A 16127-nucleotide genomic window follows, 5' to 3' on the forward strand; every position below is an offset into this window, starting at 1 on the left:
CGGCTGATTAAACCTGCCACCTGCTGAAGAATGCGCTCTTAGATATGACGTGGCGTGTGAAATTACCTGCGCAGTTTCTTGGTTCCCTTTTAAAACGACTGTTGCCAATCCGGGATTAGGAAAATTTAATTTAGGTTGATTTTCTTCCTCGGGGTTAAGGGTGTGGTACCTAGTCTCTCCACGCAGACGCTCTTAGCCTGGAGAGCACTGGGACGAGAACACCAAGTTGTACCCAGTCCCTATACTGAGAATCAAGAGTCAAAATGGCGGGACTAGTGAGAGGTGTTCGAAGGCTTTCGATGTTAACTCATGTTCATGCTCGGGTCGCGAGAGTTTCTACGAGATTTTCGTCAACTGAACAGCATGGCGAGAATGGAACAAGGAGCCCCACCGAAGAGGAAGAAACGTCCTCCACAGGATTTCCACCAGCAAGTAACTCTGTCGATAGGTGAAGACTCCACTGAAACCATGCTTCTTACCCTGGGCATAGTACTTTGTAGCATATAAGCTTAACTTACGTGTCTTAAGCCTATATTTATTATTAAGTGTTTTTAAAATATCCGTTTAGCTTAAAGTTACACTGACAGATAGCGATAATTTTTCCGGGGGCACTCCCTTATATGGGCTATATAGGTATGGGCGGCCCCAAAGGGTATGGTTTTTAGCTGTTTTGGTCAGAAATAGCGTATCGATTTTGGCCATCTTGGTCTCACATTAAGGTGTGGTTTTTGCACTCTAGCCTTGAATTTGGTATTTTTTTAGAAAAAGCTATCCTACTCGATAAAAGCATACCGTAAAATCCCACGTTAAAGCCCTGGGCTTATATAACTTCATAAGGAGTTTTGAGTGGACTTATAAACGGGGGGGGGGGGGGGGGGGGGTATATCTGGGGGGCATATAAGTGGAATAAAATAACCAGGGGGCTTATAGACGGAGAAACATCTTTGTTAACAAATAGTAGGGCCTATATCTGGGGGTATTATAATCGGGGGGCTTTAACGTAGGATTTTACTGTATAATAAAAGCATGGTTATATGAGTATCAAGTTCTTCCCTGCTGGCACTCTATTTGCGTGTATATCTTGACGCAAATTAAGTTGTTATAAATAAATAAACAGTGCCTTTAACATAAGTCTAAACTAGGGAACTAATTTTTAGGCAGGTCTAAAACAGGGCATTGATTTAAGGGTCAGGTCTTAAGTATGGTATCAGATTTTTGGTCAGCTCATAAAGAGGGAAGGGAAAATCACAGATTTTGGTCTAAAATAGGGTAAGGGTTTTGCAAAGCATGCCGCACACCCCCAACCCAATTTTTCTGGGGGTAATGCCCCCTTCAGGAATGAGCTTAAGGTAAATGTACTGCCTATGAATTGATTTTACATAGGCTTATTTTTAAAAGTGATGAAATTTTCACAAGGTTAACTTTTTATTGAGGTTCAAAGAGCACAAAGCTTTGAAGTTCTTGATCTCCTTTCGCCACGTTACAAACGATGGTGTTGTCTCTGGATGTCTTCTAGAGCTTCACTGTTATTTCAAGGCAACTTGTTGAAATTTGTCCCCTCTTTCCATATAGTGTCAAATTTGTCACCCCAATAATAATCATGAAAGTCGAACTCCCACCTCCCCAGGATACATCAACAAGTTAAATTTGATCCCACTATAAGAGCTCTTCCAATTTCACCACAAAATTTACAAAAAAGCACACCAATTTCTCTCCAAAATTGGTCAAACTATGTTCTTTAAACGAAATGTGTCTGTGTAGGGGGGTGGCTGCTCTGGTAATCTGTAACATCAAACTAAGAAGTTTGCTAGTTCTGATTTGCACATTCCTGAAACTTAACATAGTAAAATATTTAAATATAACAAAGTCACACTGAGCTAGTTTTTTGGAATTTATCAAAGACAAAACACACCAAACCAATAAATTTTAGTGCTTTTGACAACAAGGTTATGGTTCCAGGAAATGTGACGAAAAGGTTCTTGGCTCTCAGAATAGAGTATATTTTGTTTTCATATTTCTTTAAGGTTGCCAGATGCTTTCTCAGGAGCTGCAACCACACCATTTAGCCGTGAAATTACCCAAGTTCTGATGTCACCAATCAATGAGACAGATGTTGAGATCAAACCAGATGGTAAATTAGTATACTTGACCATTTTGAGTTAAAGTTTGTTACAGTTAGTTAGTATTAATTTTATACTTATTTAATTTATACATGTGGAGCTCAGGTTAATGATATGATATTTCTGCACAGGGTTGATTTATATTCCTGAAATAAAATACAGAAGAATACTTAATAAAGCATTTGGACCGGGAGGTTGGGCATTAGTGCCCAGGGGAGAATCTCTTCAATTTCAGGTAAAATGAAATTACTGATATCTTAATCAACTATGAGTGACCCTGAGCAGATTTATATTTACCCTTGTTAAAGCCACGATTACCTTAAGCATTTCCCCCCTGATTTTTATAAATCTAAACACATATGTGATACAGCCAAAGTGTTGGGGCATCTGCATATAATTCTGAAGTGATTTTATCTGGTGTTTGGTTGACCAGTCTTGGAATATGGTTGTCCAAGAGAGTTACTGTATGCCCTGAGAAGTACCATCAGAGTACAATTGTGTTTGAATTTCTTCTGCAAGCAAGCAGTAATGAAAGGTTAATGGGAATTGGAATTCTAGAGGTGGACAATTCTTTATCAAGAAAACATTTTCCTCGTTGCATTTGTCTTGAGTTACAGAAACACAAGTAGAAGTTTGGGAGAGTGAGAAATGATGTGGTAATATGAGTTTCAGGTGAGTGTTTCCACAGCTTTTTGGAGTTCTCCCAAACTTTCACACAATATATCAAACAAGAAAGACCATGTTTGACCACAATTCCAAACAGCAAGAAGAGAGTTGAAAATATGATGTGTAGCAGAGTATTTGTGACAAACTTTGAGGTGTTTGTAAATGTGGTCAAACACTGTGAGTCTTGAGTGTTTGATATACCTTCTCAATCAAATCTAAAACTAAGGAGAAAATCTATGCTTATTAAGATCAGATATCAAGAGACTGTTATGGTCTTGATTTCCTTTGTTTAAACTCAGTGAATTATAAATGAGTATGAGAAGGGTGTTTCTAAAACTCAATAGAAACGGAGAAAATGTTTTCTATTCGGTCAGTGTATAATGCAGACTGCGGACTTACTTCCAAAATCAAGTGCTAACCATAGACAGCGTTATTCAGGCTAATCATAATGAAAGACTGCACTCCAGTTAGACTGAATACCACTCAGGTTAGCCTAAATAATGCTTCAGCCTGTTACGGTTTGCTCTTATTGATGGAAATGGTAATACAATTCAGTTAAAAGGTCATCAGTCTGTAGTCTGCATTCTACCCCTGGTCTGCAGTCTGCAGTCTGCATTTTACCCCCAGTCTGCAGTACGTAGTCTGCAGTCTGCGTTTTACACTGACCAGTTTTCTATTTCTCTTAGAAAAATGCTGGGAATGATTTTGGTTTTCGAACTGTAAATTCTCTTCGCTCATTCCATCATTTTGTCAACAGCTTTTGCTAACTTTGTGTTTCTATTGAGTTTTAGTTGAATTCTACACCATATCCTGATCCCATGCGCTCTCTCTAGCAACAGCCCTGACTGCCCTGAGACAAGGACAGTCAAGGTTCAGTCACGTCAAAAAACCTGTGTTTTCCCTAAATTACTCTTTACAACTTACACATGTATTATATCGAGGAGCAGGGATGACACGACAGTGAGAGCGCTCATCCCCCACCAATGTGGTCCAGGTTTGATTTCAGCCCGGTGCCATATGTGGGTTGAGTTTGTTGGTTCTTGCCTTGCTACGAGGGTTTTGCTCTGGGTTCTTCCGTTTTCCTCCCTCCACAAAACCCAACTTCTCCAAATTCGACCAGGATAGAGGACCTGTATGAAACTAAGACTGATGTGGCTTCCTCTCTAAATACTGTAATTTTAACTATATTTTTTTTATAAGAAGTTGGCGGCTCAGAAATGGAAGTACCGGTAGCCATCTTTTTAGCCAGTGGCAGGCACTTACTTACAACCCTGCATTATTGAAAAAAAAAAAAAACTGATAGTCATGCATTTCAAATGAAAATTCAGTCCAAGTGATTTTTCAAAGGTGTGAAGCTTAATATGTAGAGAAACAAAGAACTCAATTTCTATGAGGTGATAGTTGATTCATCCTTCAGCCACATCAACATGAACTATCAACACATAGAAATCTAAAGCTCATAATCTGATTGTTAATTATCATAAGAATATAAAAACTATGAGCAATTTATCATGAATACCATTCTCTTATTGGTTACTAACTTTTGTACCTGTAGGGTGTTTTTAAAAACCAAGTAGAACTAAAATGTCAGCGTAATGTCTTAACTTCGCAAGGGCGTTTAGTAAAAGTTTCTCAGCCTAAATGAAACTTTTGAAGCCCACTACTAGTGTAATTTGTATACGTGTTTACTAATGAATGTTTGTGAATTACAGAATGACAGAGATAACAGCCAGCTGATTGTGCGGGAGTATGCACTATTTTGTTTAGGAAGATTTGTGGCGCAGACAGTTGGTGAACACACATTTTATTCAACCAATAATATGGTGTATGGAAGAGCTATGGAATCTGCTAAGTCTAATGCTTTAATGAGGTGTTGTAAAGACCTTGGAGTGGCCAGTGAGCTCTGGGACCCACAGGTAAATAATTATTATTGACCAGTAAAATATTAGGGCTTAAACATGAACTTTCAGTCCACTAGCAAAGTGTTAGCTGGTATGATTGCTTTGAATGTCCTAAACATGTTAAGGTAATGATAGTAGTATTTTCAAGTGGCTGTATTCTGCCCCCATGTTATACTATTTTTACTATTTTTCTCCCACATTAAGGTGGCTATTAATGGTTTCCAGTATTTTTCAGCACTTCTTCTTTAATAGACTTATGCAACCTGTCATTTTTAGTTGATGCTTCATTAATGGCATCTGATGGTCTTGATGGGCCACTTGGCTCATATGCAGACTTTACCCTTTACCTTAATCGAAGGGCAAACCGGAAAATTGGACTTCTTTGTACACAAGTGAGGATGCTGTGGGTATCTGCTGGTTTCACAGCATGACAAAAGACTGAAGTGACAAGAAGTTTCATTTCTGTTTTGCTGAAGGATTAGGAGAAATTCTAGAGAGACAGAGAGTGTGTAAATATCTTGCTAGTGCATGCAGAACACAGCTACTAATAATTTGTCTGCTACTATTGCTATCATCTCTTTTTCTTGAACTGAGCCTGTCAACAATATTACAGCTCCCTGATTCTCAGTCAAAACTGTAACAGAGAAATGTTTACTCACAAAGGTTTGGCACTGGATTCTTTTTCCTGGCTCACAAATTCCATAAGATTCTAAATACCACTCACATTTTCCAGAAAAATTCCAAGTCCTTAAAACAATTTGACATGTGCATTATTCTCTAAGACATTATGAAACAAAAGTTAATAATAGGCATTCAAATCATTTGAATCTGTTATCCATTGATACATGTAAAAGTGTTAACATATACCGGGATTTCTTGATTAATTAAATGCTGGAAATCTTCTTGTAAACCCAGGGTTTATTTGAACTTGGCATTTTTTTGGGGCGAGTTTTATTTTTATGCTACTATATTTCCATTTTAATAAAACAATTATCCCACTTGTGCTTGTTGGATATGAGATGATTATAGCCAACTTGGTACTACATGCCTCTTCTGGCAATGTGCTATCTATCATTTTATATCCAACTTGTGCTTCCAGAATAATTGTAAATTAAACCATGCCTGACAAAGATTGCCAGCAAAATAAAACTAAAATAATATAGGAGAGACTGTGATATTTTGTGCTTGTTGGATGATGACTAGAGCCAACTTGGTGTATCATGCCTCATTTACTATCAACCATCTCACATTCGATGTATTGTTGTGAAACAAATTTAGTATGAACTTAAATGTAAATAATACACTTGTAATAATAAATGAATACATAACCATGTTATACTAAGGATAATTACTTAATTTTTTTATTACCAGTCTAGTAGAAGTCTAGAATACTAAATAAATGCAATCTGGTTGGGTGAGCTATTGCACACTATCAGCCATTAGTGTGCAGTGGCCAGAGGTTGTCTGCAAGTTGACAATGTTCCCTCCAAAATTTCAAACAGAGAGTTAGAAATATTACTCGATAATTCAATTCCCAAGAGGACTGCAAAAGAACGATCAAAAGTACTCTAAAACCCCAAAATTGTTGAATGAACTGATGAGCACACATGTATACATATCTGCAAGTTGTATCTGAATGGCAATTAAGTCTGTACACCATTTTGCTTAAACGTGAAGTTTTGGATATCTTAACATTGGAAATTGGAAATCAGTTTTCGAATTTTTAACATATCGTTTCCATTCCTTACTAAAATGTTAGGAAAGAACATGATTTGCCCTGTGTTGGCCACACCCACCCAGTTGAGCTAGTCATGTAATTGTTACACGCCTTTGCTATTTTTCCACCTGGTCTCACAAAGTGGAATAACAACACCTTTAAGACTACTTATTGTTTTATGGTTGTCAGTTCATCATCGAATGGAAAGAAAAGTATGCTGTGAGTGCATGGTGTGAAAATGTACGAACCAGGGAAAAAAAGAAGTTATGGAGACGAAAGGACAGAAAATCAACAGATGCATTTCAATATCCATGGAAGGAGATCACTCAGGAAAAGTGATTTATTATTAGAAACAAGTAGTGTTTAAATTAATAAAAGGTCACTCCATTTAGTGTTGTGTCATTATTTAGAGGACTTGTTGTCTAACTTCAGCCCTATGCATTTTTAATACCTCAGGCTTTGGCAACAATCACTATCTCGAAATGAAGATGTGATAACCATAATTTGTTTTCAAATTAAGCAATTACTGCAAATGAAGCCCTGTTAAAATCATTCTCTGGTCCTCAAAAGGATTTTAACCTGTGGCTTATACTTTAGTGTTCTACTGACTGATGAAGATCCTTAGATAGTAATTTGGGAGCTGGCTTATTTATTGAGAAAAGGAAAGGAACAAAACACGAGAGTGAGAATGATGTGAAATGCAGAAATACAAATGAAATGAAGATGCAACCATCGCAGTTGTTATTGCAATGTTAGCCATTTCAAATCAAGCACAAAATATGATCTGGAAAAAGTCTTTTTTGATGCTTAACCTGCAATTTGCTTAAATTAGGATTACAAATGTGATGATCACATCTTCATTGCACAGTTCACATTCTCATTCTAAATTCCTACCTTCTCATGAAAATACAAGGAACAGGAGGACAAGAAGCAAACAAGCACCCACATATTAAACAGTAAAAAATGTACTTTATTACTGATCATGTCTAACCTTATTGCTACTTATTTTCACGAGACTTAACTTTTGTGATTTTCAAACAATTGCAAAATTACAGACCCGCGAAAAATAATTTTGCAAAGATTAACCACATGAAATTTAATGCCCTAGCTGCTATATAATTCCACAATCAACATTGGAATCAAGCCTTTACAACCCCTTGACTAGCAATGAGGAAAAGCACTATGCTGCCTAAGGATAAAGCAGTAAATGTTGGGATTGTAAAGGATGAGTCAGCTATTCCTCCCAGGATCTATTTGAAGAAGTTGACAAGTTAACAATGTCCTTAGCTCTGTTGTAAGTGTAAATAGACAGTGTCATGTAATCTGTAAAGCCCTGCTTTGTTACAAAGGAGCATGTCTAAATGTTTTCAGTTTTATGTTGTTATATGGTTTTGTTCAATGTCACTGGAAACTATTGTTATGGGAAATCAATTGAGCCAATTACAGTGTATGAGACTAACTATTTCATAATAAAGATCACTATTTCGACAATTTTTGTGACATTTTGTTCCTTTTCACCTATATGAATGTAGCAATATGCCCGTTTTATTTTTTGCAAAATTAAGTTCCCATGAAAATAAGTAGCAATAAGATAATAAGAACTGAGGAGATGAGTGTAATACTGCAATTCTTATTGAGTCAGTGAACCTCTCACACAAATTGCATTCAAAATAAAACAACCTTGCTTGACAAAAAACCCCCTGCTTTTGTCTTTTCATAAAACTTGTCGTAATTAATTCTTTGTGAGGTCAACAATGACATAACATCCATGCATTTACCAAGACTTTAGCTTTCAATAAGCTACATATTAATTATGTTTTTTAAACTATTTAAAATAATATTTTTTTCATGACAAGAGAGTTACTTTCAATACTTCATTTTTACTGTGATACTTCAGTTTAACTGTCAGGGTTAAAGTTCCTCCATATCCACTTGAAAACACAGCAACTGGAAGTGCATGCGCCTTTTGAAGGTAGCCATCAAAGCTTCTATTAATCTGCAATGAAAAACAACAGCTTTGTTTGACATGCAGTTCTATATTTGCTACATTCTCATTTGATAGATAGTTGCATATTACATGATTGCTTTGTTTTCATGTCAAGGACATTTTTCAACATTTTCAAACAACAAACACAAATCAGAGTTTCAATCACATCTTGGAAACAAGAAGCCCAACAGCTTAGAACTAAGCTGAAAGCTTGATCAGTCAGTAAATTAAATGTTATTAAGGAAAGGCACAACTGCTGTCGATATAAGCTGGAACATGTTTTCTCATAATTATAATTTTTTGATGTTCTGGGGTGTTCCAAACACGTGTTGAAATGGTCAAAATGCAAATTATATTTGCCGGTATGTTAAATAACAGGCAGCACAAGCTCACAAAGATCGCAAGAGAATGCAAACATCTCTTGCATATGAGTGGTATTGTGTTACAAAGGGTTTCTATGACAATGCATCATTTAAGGGAAAGCTCATTTAAAAAACTATTGACTGATACATTATTGAAAAAAGGCTACAGTGTAACTGGGAACTTCAGCAAAAAAAATTTACTCAATAAAATAAGAAAATGGATAAGTGGGGAGTAGTAACTGACAAGAGACCAAGGCACCACCTTTTGTCTGATTCTTTAGTTATGCCTGGCACCTTCCTGAGTGCTGCTTGAAATACATCTCTGAAATAAGATATCATCTGTCAATCACATAGCCTTACAACAGTTTTCCATAAAACTGCACCCTTCAGTTGGTCGGTCAGTTGTTTGGTCTGTTGCACAGTCCATAATGTATCATTTGAATCAAGGATGAACTTAAGAGAGAGTTACAGGATACCTACACGCCCTAATACTGCAAGGAATCAAAAAGAAAGTGCAACCAAGGCTAATTATTGCAAAGGTACCTTTCAGGATAAAGAATTTATGAAATCCCACTTCAAAAACCTACCAAAAGGTGCCAAATACAGAGTTGCAGATGATTTCACAAAAGAAGCTCTTTAAAAATATTTTTACACATATTTTGTTCAGTGATAAAATGGAGATAAGAGCCACCACCATCCTTTTCTCGAAAAGAAAAGCTAAGCAAAAAATGTGATGTAGGGAAAAAGTTGTTAGAAAAAGTCAATCACCTGCAAGAGCAAATCTGTTCAAATTTTAACAAAGTGACAAAAGCTGAAATAGACCACATAAAAAATAAACTTGCAAAAGCCCCTTGATATATTGGAATTTTACCACCATGTCATTTTGGCACTAAAACTAACATAAACTGGTATTGTAGCATATTGCAAATAGATTTACATACATTGTTGGTAACAAGCATTCTGTTGTAAGTATTGAATGTACTGTAATTGAATGTAAATTTTCAGTAACATAACATATGCAGTGTAAAATAACTAGTAAGACAATCTCAGATAGTCTGACATGGTAGGTCCTCACCCCTGCCTGGTTCACTTCCAGTTAGTATTTACCTTGGTACCTTGGGCTTTTCCCAGTGCAAGATATGAATGGCCAGAAACCTTGATAAGACGTAACCTTAGTGGTGTGTATGTTTCAAGTGTATTTTCATTTTTTGTCCAAAAATAACTTTCAGTTACTGTTTGTCAAGACAGCTTTCAAATTTTACTCCGGTATTTTACGTCGATTTTCGTTCATTTCAAATTTAATAATACGTTGAAGTAGCAAACGTGACAATTTTACTTTTCATGCCAACGTTTGTAACTTGATATTTTTGTTTTCCTCGCAAAGGTATGTAACATGGAACCCTTCTTTTCTCAACAACAAACGGACGTACTTTTTTTCTCAGTGCTGGAGATGATTAGAAGAAAGTTAAATATCTGATGAGGAAATTGTTTTATTCAAAATGCAAATTGTCTTTTCACTAATAAACAAGAACTAATTTAATTATCAAATAGTCACAGAATACCACGTTCTTATTCAGTTGCCACCTTTGTGAAAACAAAACCACTTAAAATATCTATTAATACAACTGAGAAGCCCCAGCATTTCAACAAGAAGTATTGAAGGTCAGCAGTGTTCAGTTCACCGAAATTATATCCTACATCGGTGAGCAAGTCCCCTCTAAGACTGATTAAACTAATTTGCACTTTCAATAGGTGCCACGGAGTCTGCAGCATTATTAGAGCACTTTCCTGGTTTCTTTTGTCACAGATTTACAATTTGACAAGTTTTCATGCCACTAAATTGGGAAAGTTTCTGCTGAATATGAACTTTTTGGTCTCTTTCATTGGACAATTTAAAGAAGAAATAAGCAAGCCGATAAGGAGAGGCAAAATGTTTCCATTCTTAATTTGAACCCTGGCAAACACACTAGGGTAGTTTGATAACAGCAGATGATATTTGTTGAACCGAGCTAGGGTAAAGTACTGTACGCACTAGGTTGACAACATTTGTTTGGCTATGACACGACAAATAGATAACCATGTGGCTCGGGGGATGAAGACAGAGTGTATCATGCTAATGATGCTAGAATGCATGCATTTTGCATGTTGGGTTCTACCACAAGGAAAAGAACTCGGCATTTGTGTGTGATTTAATATAAAAAATATAAATATAAAATCTGTGTCAATGTATTTAGTTTTCACAACTAATTGGGGACACAACAAACGTATCTTTCACCTAATATATAGTCGACATGAACACTAAATATCTGCGCACGTGCTTAGAGCAAATTGGTCTTTTAGAATACTACCGCAAGGAAAGCAAGGGTTTTTCTAAAACAAATATATAGCTTTGTGATGATATCCTTAAGGTAAGGTAGGTACGACACGTTTTTACCAAGTAGAGTGATTTCACAAACCCTGATTCTTATATGCTAATATTATTAGAATCCTTAAATGTTAACGAGGGTGTGCAAAAAGATAGAACTCCCGCATGTGCGCCTACAACTGACAAATCAACACAGTGTTTTTAAACTCTTTTTCACTGAACAGATCTAGAGGCAATCTGTGTTGACATTCCAGATGCCGCTTGGAAACGTTCATAAAGCTTAGCTACAACAATGCATTATGTCTGTTATTCGATGACAAGAACAAATAAATGAAGCCTACTTACACACGCCAAAACATGCCCAAACAAGAACCAATTTCATTTCAGCATTCACAATTACTGTGCGTCTATAGACAGTTCAGTACATAAATAGAACGTGTGCGCATTTGTTGAGAACTGTTTCAGTATGTTTTAGCTTTTGTACATTATGCTTTTACTTTCCCACTGAAATGCTCTACCTTAATGCTCTATCTTTTCCCCTTCAATGCTCGGTTTTCCCCCCAAAAATGCTAAAATGCTCGGTTAATGCTCATACATAGGGTTTTTTTAATTTTTAATAATTTTAACATTTCAACACAATTAATTGTTCAGAGTGCTTAACAAAAACGTACACTTAGTATAACAAGTTAACAACAACGACTACATAATAGTTTTAATACGCCAAAAGATAATTCTCTAAATGATCTGTTCTTCTGTTAATCCTTTGTCTCCTTCCAGTGATACATAAGTGAAGAGGATAAGTCTTCATTTTCTCATAAAAATAATTTTTATTTCTATTTTCTGTGGAAAAAATGTCAATTTTCTGAGAAAATGCCACTAAAATGCTTGAATAATGCTTAATGCTTTTGCCTCACTAAAATGCTTGAAAAAATGCTAGCATAATGAACAAAAGCCTATTAAGTTTCGCCGTATCTTCTAGACTGTTTTGAAGAGTCTCAGTTTGAAGTTGGATTTCCACTGTCGCGTGAATTTACGTTTGTAAAGCGTACGCTGCTAATTTCCACTGTGGTGGAAAAATGAAATACAACGCATACATTTTTATGTGCGTTGAATGTACATCAAGGTGTCTGTGGATATCAATTTGGTGGGAGATTGCGGGAGCTTATTCAAAGTATTGGCGGCAGCTGTAGAGAAGCGTTTCCTTCTCTTTCACCTATGACAAAGGTGAAAGAGAAGATGAAAATACCTCAAGAGATATTGGGTACGAGAGGTCTTTCAAAATCGCTTTCTAGTGGGTGAATAGCATACTCTGGTGAAAGAAATGCGTGAAAATGACCACAAGTCCTTTTAAAAATACTTCCGGATGACACCTGGAAGGTTTGACCATCTCCTTTCTCTTGTGGGCCCGATGTTGTTGAAGAAATCGTTGTACCGATTGACAGCTTCCACTTCCTCACACCAAGCATTTTCTTTCACAGCTACGTTTTTGTAGTTTTGGTCTATGGCTTTCCACAACGCTGGAAATTTTGCAAACTTCCTTGATATTAGCAGTGGTTCTACATCTGAATATCTTCCCATTTTTATGGCACTTTAAAGGAGAAGGTCATTTCAAAGAACTTACTCTTTTTGTCTTCACCTATGGCAAGTAAACATTCAGCTTTTCCACTCACAGAAGTTTCAGCCTCTGAAGTGCCCCCTATCTTGAAGAAATTCGTCTCGAAAGAAGCAAATGTGGAGGCTGCCATTTTAAAACTGGCTTGGTAGCCAGGCCATGTTTATGACGTCATTTCGTCCAACTCAAAATTGGCAGGCTGCAACTGACTTGGCATCCTTTACAAGATTAGCAAAATCTCTTTTTCCAAGTGATTATCCAATTCAGAATCTTCAATGCTGATAGCCACTATAGAACGGCCACAGTGGTTCGGTTAGAGGTCGATAGTTCTCATGTGGTGTGGTGTCTACTGCACCCACTACATTAGAAAATTCTTCCCAATTTCCCATAACATTTCTCCATTCATGGAGATAGGGCCAACTTATTTGATTTTGAAAGTAGTGCCAAAGTTCTGAAAGAACTTTGTAGAATATGCGGACAACAGATGACGGATCAATGTCAAACCAAAGAGAGAGTGTGTCCACATGGGGATATTTCCATAACCAAAGAATCATAAGTAGAACTTCGTTGATTAAGGTTATTTTCTGGTGGCGTTGGGTAATGTGAGGCTCTCCACATGTTAAACTGGAAAGAGAGGGTAAAAGATCCAAGGCTAGCCTTAAAGACGAAATGCCTGCCTTGACAGCTAGGCAAACAAAGTATTCCACGCTAATGACTCGTCACTCCAAGTCAACGAAAAGCGGAAGCTGTTAAAAGAAAACTTGACAATGAATTGGTCGCTTTTTCGTTGGATAGTTCAGAAGAAGAGAATGGTAGGCACGAGGAGAAGCAAAAGATTGATCACGCAAAAGAAGCACAACTTGCCCATCAAAAAATGTGTCAGAAAGCCATAGACACAATGAACAATGTGAACGACTTGCTCACCAAAGTGAGACAAGGCCATGAAATAAGGAAGAAAACAGCCATGTTTTTGCTCCATATTTGTTCTTGTTGGGCAGTTCTCAGCTATTTAATTGAAGTGTTTCAGGTTCATTTAACGCATTTTGACCACTAAAATATAGTTCCTGTTTGAGCCTGTTTTGCTCGGTGCAACATAGCTAAGCTTTCTAAATAGTTCAAATTTGAAGCAAGACCTAGATTATAATGTGATCAACAACGTTTCTGTTTGATAACAACTACAACTTTATTCAGTTTGTACTCAGCTAGATATTAAATGAGCAAAAAATTAATAAGTTACATAGTAAATGGTTTGAACCCAGGAGTATCAGTAGTTTGTATAGTGTGATCATCCGGGTGAGGGTAGTTCTGAAACTGTTGCTGGTGACTGAAGTTGCGACAACCTGAGCGGAAGTCATCTTTGGAGTCAAGTGAATAGTGTTTGTCAGTCGATGATGTTAGAAGTCTTGTCTGTTGAACGTGATTGGTCAGTGTAGTCATGATGGTATTGGCTGAAAGACTCGTGTTAAGTTTGTCATCAGTCATTGGTGGGTTTCTGCACAAACCTTGGTATACCCACCTATAGTGTCATTCTGTGGGTCCCCTACATATCAACTGTCTAAGTACTTGACGACCATACTGCAACGCCTTACTGACAAATCAAGACACAAACTACAATCTACAGAGAACTTTATTGACGCTATTAAGACAGTACAGATACCTGATGACTACAAACTTGTGTCTTTTGATGTGAAATCACCGTTCATCAGTGTTCCACTTCAATTGGCAATACAGTGTACCGAGACTGCTATACAACAATCTACTGTTAAACTACCGTTACCGACAGAAGACATCATGGACTTACTGAACCTTTGCCTTACATCGACTTACTTTCAGTACAACGGTAAACACTACAAACAGTTGCATGGAACAGCCATGGGGTCGCCTGTTTCTGTTGTTGTCGCAGAAATTGTGATGCAACACATGGAGGAATGCGCCCTTACAACCTGCCGACAAACAATACCGCTTTGGTTATGCTGCATTGACGACACCTTTACTGCCGTTCACAAAGACGATATTGATGATTTTCACGACCACCTAAATGAACAGAACGCTGACATCCAGTTTACTAAAGAGATCGAAGAAAATGGAAAACTTCCTTTTCTAGACTGGTAAGCAGCGACAACAACAAACTGTGAATGACAGTGTACAGAAAACCGACGCATACCGACAGATTACTTGACGAATCATCCTACAACCCTACTTCACATAAAGCCACGACTATAAAGACTGACGAGATGAGCACAACTAGTTTATGACACCAGACAGCTTACGTGACGAAAACAGATACCTTGAACGTGTTTTTCACAAGAACAACTACAACGCTGACTATTAGACGAAACATTTACCGACCTACTGAAGCTGATGCTACGAACAGGAACCCAACACCTGTTACTACAGTGACTATCCCTTACATTAAGGGCACTTCTGAGACCATCTCACAGATCCTACAGCCCTACATGTACAACATTTGTGTAGCCCACAAACCTAAAACTATGTTACGACACTTACTGACCAACATGAAAGACAGGGATGAGCCTAACAACAGACTGGGAGCAGTTTACAAGATCAAATGCTCCGACTGCCAGGCTTCCTACATTTGTGAGACTGGCAGAAACCTTAACACAAGACTGACTGAACACAAACGAGCCACGAGAAATGGTGATGCCAACAATCACCTTGCTGTACATCATCAACTGACAAACCACAACATTGACTGGGACTCTGCTCAGTGCTTAACCTACAGTACAAACTATTTTCAACGACTGACTCTGGAAAGCTGGTACACTAACCTAGAACAAATGCCTCTTAAGAGATGTCAACAACTACCAGCGCCTTACAAACGACTTATCCATGACGGAAATGTAACCGACAAACGGACTTCTAACAGACCGACTTAACAATACACGGACCAAAAACCGACCAATTTGACTAACAATAGACGGATTGAAACCCACCAATGACTGATGACAAACTTTACACAAGTCTTTCAGCCAATACCATCATGGCTAAACTGACCAATCATGTTCAACGGACCAGACTTATAACATCATCGACTGACAAACACTATTCACTTGACTCTGAAGATGACTTCCGCTCAGGTTGTCGAAACGTCAGTCACCAACAACAGTTCTTTTCAGAACTACCCTCGCCCGGACGATCACCCTATACGAACTAAAAATAAGTTAAAACAAAAAGAGTACATGGCTGCCCGAAATAACCTTAATGGGCTAATAACACTGGGCAGCCATCCTTACTGATTTAAAGCAATTATTTATTTGGGTCAAATAAGAAGAGAAAATAAAAAGAGATTAAAACATTGCAAGCATTGTTGTTTGTGTTTGTAGGAAACCATCTCAAAATTAGAATGGTGTACTTTAGAACATGCTGGCTCTATTGT

The 16127-nt window shown here is 37.3% G+C and overlaps 2 protein-coding genes and 1 pseudogene across 3 annotated transcripts in view; 2 read left to right on the top strand and 1 right to left on the bottom strand.

Annotated features, from left to right (window-relative positions):
- Positions 1-225: 225 nt before the first annotated feature.
- LOC110048724 (mitochondrial genome maintenance protein mgm101 homolog) lies at positions 226-6795 on the top strand. Its single transcript, XM_020754502.2, has 5 exons — positions 226-448; positions 2025-2131; positions 2252-2355; positions 4499-4702; positions 6594-6795. The coding sequence occupies exons 1-5, from the start codon at positions 264-266 to the stop codon at positions 6741-6743; spliced, it is 750 nt and encodes a 249-aa protein (XP_020610161.1). The 5' UTR covers positions 226-263; the 3' UTR covers positions 6744-6795.
- Positions 6713-16127, bottom strand: part of LOC110048725 (exocyst complex component 2-like) — a 78035-nt gene continuing 68620 nt past the window's right edge. Inside the window, exons 28-29 of one of the 2 annotated variants that reach the window (XM_089298521.1) lie at positions 9016-9075; positions 6713-8400 (exon numbers count right to left, since the gene is read on the bottom strand). In XM_089298521.1, coding sequence (XP_089154647.1) covers positions 8316-8400; positions 9016-9075 — 145 coding nt within the window. In that variant the 3' untranslated portion in view covers positions 6713-8315. Of the gene's footprint in view, positions 8401-9015; positions 9076-9521; positions 9565-16127 lie in introns of those variants that run through there. The other variant, XM_089298522.1, reaches the window with a different exon arrangement.
- LOC149106039 (uncharacterized) lies at positions 14440-15226 on the top strand (annotated as a pseudogene).

Source organism: Orbicella faveolata, unplaced genomic scaffold, assembly GCF_042242905.1.
Source record: "Orbicella faveolata isolate gen_17 unplaced genomic scaffold, um_ofav_v1 contig_3, whole genome shotgun sequence".
Lineage (NCBI taxonomy): Eukaryota > Metazoa > Cnidaria > Anthozoa > Scleractinia > Merulinidae > Orbicella > Orbicella faveolata.

Excerpts from the sequence above, each read along its gene's own strand:
- LOC110048724 (XM_020754502.2), top strand. The coding sequence starts at position 264 with ATGGCGGGACTAGTGAGAGGTGTTCGAAGGCTTTCGATGTTAACTCAT. Across the intron at positions 2,132-2,251 it reads TGTTGAGATCAAACCAGATG|GGTTGATTTATATTCCTGAA; the intron begins GTAAATTAGTAT and ends ATTTCTGCACAG. Across the intron at positions 2,356-4,498 it reads GAGAATCTCTTCAATTTCAG|AATGACAGAGATAACAGCCA; the intron begins GTAAAATGAAAT and ends TGTGAATTACAG.